Raw genomic sequence first — 6,860 nt, 5'->3', positions numbered from 1 at the left:
ATCAGTAGAAAACAACCATCGTCAATGACGCTTCACTAACAGGTTACAATTAAGGCCATTCGACTTTGAAGATCATTTTAACAAATTCAGCACAAAACAATCATACTAAAGTTACAAAATCAGTTCAAAACAAATACTGTCAGCAATATTTCACTAGCAGGTTACAGTTGCAGTCATTCAAACCTCACTAGAGCAAATTAACCAGAAAACACACCATATTACAAATAGAAAGTCAATTCAAAACCACTCTTATCAGTGAATTTTCCCTGGCAGGATACAGAGCGCACTAATTCCAATATAATTTAAGCAAATTTATCATTAAACATTTCACATTGCATTTACAAAATCAGTTGAAAACAACTCTAACCAGTGATATTTCACTAACAGGCCAAAGTTACAGTGATTCCACAACATAATTAGAGAAAATTTAAAACAAACCTCAGCAAGGACTTCATTGATAAGTTTCTCAGCAGAAGCAACAGCATCAGAAGTACCCATAAGGTGACAGATCATTTATTTTCTTTTCCAAATTAGCATCCTTTTCTTGCTTCTCAAGTCTAAACTATCCAATGCATTTCCAACAAAAAGGGATGATTATGTTTGTGCTATCTGGATTTCGCCATGTTTTATATATTATGGCATAATATATAAACACATACTACTCTTTCCATTATGACTGATTAAAAATTGTGAAGGTTTAGATTGGCTTCATTTTTTGCTCCCCTTTCAAGCTTGGAATCAAATCAATATGAATGTAACTCACAGATGTCTTAGTTTTTTCATGTTTGATAATGAATGAGGGATATTTTGGCTCAAATAGTTGCAAGCCATGTTTCTGCCATAAAGAAGGATCATCAGAAAAAACTCACTGCTATAGCTTCCGGTAAAATCGAAATCATCAGAAAAGTAGGCTTACATATGTGTGGCATTTGGAGGTAATTCGTATGGTATTTCACCCATTATGCTGTTGGAACTGATATCACTAAAAAACCAGAACGGAATTAAAGTTAACCAATCAGAATGGGAAGTAAATCATATCTTGACAATATAGTAAACCAACCATCCCGATAAGAGCTTCAAACATAAAACGACTTACAATATCTTCAAATTTTGTAGATTATACAGCGAGGATCCAAGATATCCGGTAAGGTTCAATCCTTGAATTTTGCTGCAAGAGGACCGACAGGGCAAGTATAAGGTTTCTTAGTTGCATTATGGGGGATAGTGATATTATCTAACCAGAAAAAATCATAATTTTTGAAGTGATATAGTATAGTTAGAGCCTAGGTGCATTTGAAGTGGTATATCATTTACGATCACTATTTAAAATCTTGATTATCAGTAGAATATGTGCATTTACAGATGTATAACTGAGGAGTCAGAACAAGCTACTCCTGTCCAATACTCCTCACAAGGATCACCACCGTTCCATCCGTGTAGCCCTTGAGGGTTGTTTAAGCTCCTGTATAGATCCTGGAGGGCTGTAACTGTTTATAAAAGAATTGCAAATAATATTTAGTTTAGTTAGAGCATAAAAATGATATATATGCTTCAAGTGTGATCTATAACAAAATTAGTTCAATTTAATTTAAAGTGAAGCATGGAATTTTTTTGTTTTTCTCAGGTTCAAATCTAACCCTCATAAATACATGAATTTTCTAAATCAACCACATCTTCAATTTATCTCTATATCAATTTAGCATTACTGACAAAATCAGCTACTTGCTTGCCTACATTAGCACGGACACCGGAAACAAGACACTGACACGTCGATGTCAATAGTAATTTGAAAAGATAAATAAATTAAACATAATAACAAGTATCAGTGTCGATTTTGCACACACTGAAACAAACACACATTTTTTTAGACGTGTCGGTGCTACATATCTAAATAATCCTAATAGGATATTGTTCTTCAATGTTATCTTGAAAGTGGATTTAACTCAAAGATATCGCAAAACCTAGTTCTGAATTGCAGCCACAATAAAAAGTTTTAGAAATCCTCTGCAATTTCGGCCGTATTTTTCTGCATTTCCGCAATATCAAGGTTTACTGAACAACTGCAACCGATTGCAATTTAGAAATCATGAAGCAAAGCTATATTTCAGTTGATTTTGCATGCACACACCATATCTATTTTGAAAGCAACTAACTATCCAAACGCAAATCTATGGAAAAAAAGAAATAGTTACCGTCAAATGGATTGGTGAATGCGAAGCCGTAAGAAATCAAAGTTGCTGAGAACACAAGGAAGACGAGATTCACGTAACGAATCATTTTCTTCTTTGTTTTCTTGTTGTATACTTGATTGAAACTCTTGTTTTCTCTCAATTTTCCTAGAAAGTCAAGATTAGCTTATGTTTAAAATATTATTATTAATCTAAAGAGAAAAATACAAATGCTAAGCAAGTGGATGATAATACAACATAGGAAGGAACTGTAACTGCTGACTAAAAAACTAGTCCAGATAGCACCTTTGTTCCAAACTCTTGCACGTTAACATTTATATTCCTAGTGGACAATATTGACAAAGTTCCAAGTTGTAACACATTTTCTTATAACCATTAAGACTCAAACATGTAATACTTTTGCTAATCAAAGGGTCTGGTTGAACAATAAACAAGACAACACTGAAAACATAACATAGCATGTAATTAAGTCAGAGTAAGTATTTGTCGTACAACCAAGAAGTAGAAGGAAATCTCCTCTCCTGTCCAGTCAAATTACCTATCTTTTACAAACATTAAAGAAGCTATTTTGGTTAACCACCAACAGAAAAGACGGTCGGTATTCAAAAACAGTCCAAGATTCATTGTGTAATAACAGGTAAAAGGAGAGGTTACCAGTATAAAGGCACGGCGCTGTCTCATGCGTTTCTTCTCATTCCTCCTCTTGACACTCCCTTCATTAGGCTTATTGGGAAGTATGGTTTCACCAGTTGTGTGCTCAACCCAAGCATAAGGCCCTGGGCAACATCAGAAACTAAATAGTGTGAGACAAAATCCTAAAAAACTAAGAGCATGAAGAGTAAAAAAAAGAGCAACAGACGCACCAGAGGGTCTCAAGCTAGCCCGCTTTCGACGAGGCTTATCGGAAGGTCGTCTCTTGGGAAACCGAGTGTCAGTCAAGGTGTGAAAGTGATTCAAAAAAGGTAGAAGGAATTGGGGTGGTTTGCTGTAAGATGGGAAAGGTGCATGAAATGGAAGTGTGGTGGAGATTTGTGAAGTCAGAGGCGTTGAGGAGGAGAGTGAGAGAGGCCGTAAAATGTTCCTGAGAGCTCCTGCGAATCTCATTTCTGTCGTGAACAGCTACAATATACTTTTCCTCTGAGAATTTAAATCAAAATCACCATTTGAGCCAAGTTTTAGCAGTGAACATATCAACAAACTCAAAATTCATGATTTGATTATTAAAAACTTAACAAAGTGAAAATCAGAAATTACAGTAACAAACAATCTAACCTAACTACATTTATAGTTTCATCTAATAATAATGTTATCAATTCAGATCCCAATCCAACAATCGTAGATAATCTAACCTGGACGAAGTTTTAGTGGCGGTTGACGAGAAACTCCGGCAACGATTTCCGGGCAGTAGAGTGTTTCAGCGGCTCCAACTTGTTTTCAGGGCAAATTGGAAGAGACCACACAGGATAATGGGGGAAAGGGTTAGGGTTTAGGGGAAGAATCTTTCACACAGGATAAACAAGCTCTGATTGAGGGTTGGAAGAAGGGGGAGTGGATTTGGGAGAAAGAGAAGCAAGCTCTGATTGAGGGTTTGGGAGAAGAATGTAGGATTTTTAGGATTTAGGAGGGAATAACTTTTTTTTCGTGACATGGAGGGAATAAAGACTTTAGACAGCGCTTTTGGTTTTAATTTTTTTTTTAATTTAAAGACTTTAGACAGCGCTTTATCAAAAGCGCTGACTAAGGTCTATATTTGAAAGCGCTTTCTAAAAGCGCTGTCTAAGGGGGGGTCTTAGACAGCGCTTTTAGAAAGCGCTGTCTAAGACCCCCCCTTAGACAGCGCTTTCATTATTTTTTTGGAACATTTTCCGTGTTTTATTTTAATTTTAACCTTAGACAGCGCTTTCTTTTAAAAGCGCTGTCTAAGATGCGCTGTTAAAAGTCATTTTTGGCGTAGTGAAAACTCTATCCAAACGCTCATAAATTTTGCTTCCCCATGAAAAATCGGCCCTCTCCAAGTAAATTTATGACCAATGAAACCTAATTCCATCAATTTGCACGAGTCAACTCTGTTTCTAAAAATTACACACTTACTTGTTGATGCGGGCGCCCCTCCTCTTTTCTCCCCATATTGGAGTTGTTTTGATAAATTAGTCAACTTATCCCATAGCACCTTTCGACCTTCCTTCCTCGAACTAGCATAAATCGGAGTGTATATACACTCCTTGGTGTCTTCAAACTTTATTTTTGTATGCAAAAATTGGAAATGAGATTGCAGTAAGTCTACCTTCACTCTAGTTGATTTCAAAGCCACCACAATTCCACCAGAATAACCTCTTACCTCAAATCCTACCAAACCCCAAATTCTTGAAGTTTTTTCCAAGATTAATATGATCCATTCTTGTTTCCATTATTACAACAATATTCAGATTAACATCTTTTAAGTATTACTTGCACACTCTCTGAAATGCCTTGCTCGCTGCTCCTCGGTAATTCTACACCATTATTTTATTATTAATCAAACTAACCATAAAAACAAGTTATTGGTGTTTTCGAAGTCCTTGCTCCCGACATGGTGTTTCTTCAATCATGTCCATGTCTGAATAGTCATCCACAACTCGAACCTCTTTCATTTTTCCCAACACCTCTATAATCATACCTCCTTCATCGGTAATGCGTTCCTTTTCTTTCTAGAGAGTGCAACCATTTTTAATCTTCTGTCACTTTACTGTCTTCTTAACATTTTGTGCTTAACAAAATGAAATTTATTTTGATTTATAACCATTTTTTAAATAGATTTAATCATATTTTAAAAAAATATATATTTGTTTAACAAAGAAGAGATATTATCATCTATAGAAGAATTGAAACCCAAAAATAAAATGATAAATATGGTGAATTTGAAAAGGAAACATAATATTGTATTGAGGGAATACAACTTGGAAACATAAAGTTATGTTGTCTTATTACAAGATGGTGTTTTCTTTTCAAAATATTATGGTTAATTATAAAAATTTGAAAATGAAACATTTTGTTGTATTGAGTAAACTTTATGTTTCCAAGTTTCCTCAATACAAGGTTATATTTTCTTTTCAAATTCAGTCGATTAATCATTCTATTTTTGGGTTTCAAATCTTCTCTAGATGGTGAAATTTCTTATTTATTTGAATAAATAATTATGATTTTATAGTATTCCTATATTAATAAATAAAATAAATTATTATGATTTGAAATAAATTTCTTTTCGGCCAATAGTCAAGACGCTATTAAAGTGATATAAGATTTAACAATTCACCACGGTTGTAATTATAAATCATGGTGAAAAGTTATCCTAAAGATCTATCACATTGATTACTACTTTATTAGAGTTTAACATAACTCATCCTTACAAAATCGATTTTTAAGGTGATGAGTGTTACTCTATATAAACTCTTTCAGTGTTATATCCCCAATCAATGTGGGACTTTGAATCTTTCAAATACACCTCCTAACACCCATCTCTCTCTTTTGGCTTGATGCACGTGTTTTAAACAATGGGTGGCCCATGGTCTGATTAATAGGCTTGGATACCATATTAGAATTTGGCATAACTCATCCTTACCAAACCAGCTTGTAAGGTGAGGCATGTCACTTTATATAAACTCTTTCAAGGCTCTATCTCTAACCAATGTGGGACTTGATATTTTCCCAATACACTCAAAGTCTCACATTGATTGGAAATAAAACATTGAATGGTTATATAGAGTGACACTCCTCACCTTCAAAGTCGGTTTTGTAAGAATGAGTTAGGTCAAACTCTAATATGGTATCAGAGACTATCAATCGGACCGTGGGGTGCCCATTGTTAATATCCACGCACCAAACCCAAAAAAGTATTAGGCGTGACGTGGTGTATTATAGAAATCTCAAGTCCCACATTGGTTAGAGATAAATTCTTAAAAGAGTTTATATATAGTGGCATCCTTCACCTCACAAGCCATTTTTGTAAGTATGAGTTAGGTCATACTTTAATATACTCCATTCGTGATGAAAATACCATCTTGTAAATTTCAAAGTGTTGTCACTGGAATTCTCCCAGGACCAAACACTTTTCACCTCGGCTAGTATTTCAATCGTGGTGAAAAATGAGACACTTGATAACATGAAATAATATCACATTCTTGGACTCGATTTAATTAAATTATATTATTATTCGCTTCAATTTATTTCATTTTATTCGATACTACTGGGTATTTTTCCTTCTATTTATCTCAGGTAGCTTATTTGAAGCATAAGTGAAAAAGGAAGAAAAGGAGGTGCAAAAAGGAATGAAGAGAAGCAATTTCACTAAAGCCCAGCCCAAAACTACAAGCCATGAGCGCTGAGCCTATGACGAGCGCCACACAAGGTGTGACGAGCGTCACGCCCTACTGTTGCACCCCAAAATTTGCCCTCTATTTTTAACTCTAACCAATTTTTTGTTTCACATTCATTTGCATCATCTTCATAGCATAACATTTTTTTCTGTCTTAATATTAGCCGGAATAATTTCTCGGAATTTACAAACAGACGGGTCAAATTAACTTTTTAACTGTGCCTAAAATTAGTCAACGAAAAAATGTCAAGTTTAAGTTTACAAATGTCGGTAACATTAATCTGCGGTTCACGTGGTTTAATTTGACATGCTAAAAATAT

At 34.8% G+C, this 6,860-nt stretch overlaps 1 protein-coding gene and 1 long non-coding RNA gene across 2 annotated transcripts; both read right to left on the bottom strand.

Moving 5' to 3' along the window:
- Positions 1 to 720: 720 nt before the first annotated feature.
- Positions 721 to 2,332, bottom strand: LOC127078348 (protein STRUBBELIG-RECEPTOR FAMILY 2). The gene is made up of 5 exons (XM_051018797.1): positions 2,193 to 2,332; positions 1,361 to 1,487; positions 1,097 to 1,168; positions 917 to 982; positions 721 to 835 (listed from the first exon to the last, which is right to left on the bottom strand). Exons 1-5 carry the CDS (start codon positions 2,275 to 2,277, stop codon positions 760 to 762), a joined length of 426 nt encoding a protein of 141 aa, XP_050874754.1. The 5' UTR covers positions 2,278 to 2,332; the 3' UTR covers positions 721 to 759.
- Positions 2,333 to 2,823: 491 nt separating this feature from the next.
- On the bottom strand, positions 2,824 to 3,669 carry LOC127078349 (uncharacterized). Its single transcript, XR_007787830.1, has 3 exons — positions 3,539 to 3,669; positions 3,053 to 3,326; positions 2,824 to 2,965 (listed from the first exon to the last, which is right to left on the bottom strand). It is a non-coding gene; the product is annotated as an uncharacterized LOC127078349 (long non-coding RNA).
- Positions 3,670 to 6,860: the final 3,191 nt, after the last annotated feature.

This window comes from Lathyrus oleraceus, chromosome 5 (genome assembly GCF_024323335.1).
Source record: "Lathyrus oleraceus cultivar Zhongwan6 chromosome 5, CAAS_Psat_ZW6_1.0, whole genome shotgun sequence".
NCBI lineage: Eukaryota > Viridiplantae > Streptophyta > Magnoliopsida > Fabales > Fabaceae > Lathyrus > Lathyrus oleraceus.
The sequence above is the reverse complement of the archived record's forward strand: the minus strand, read 5'-3'. Positions and strand labels throughout refer to the sequence as shown.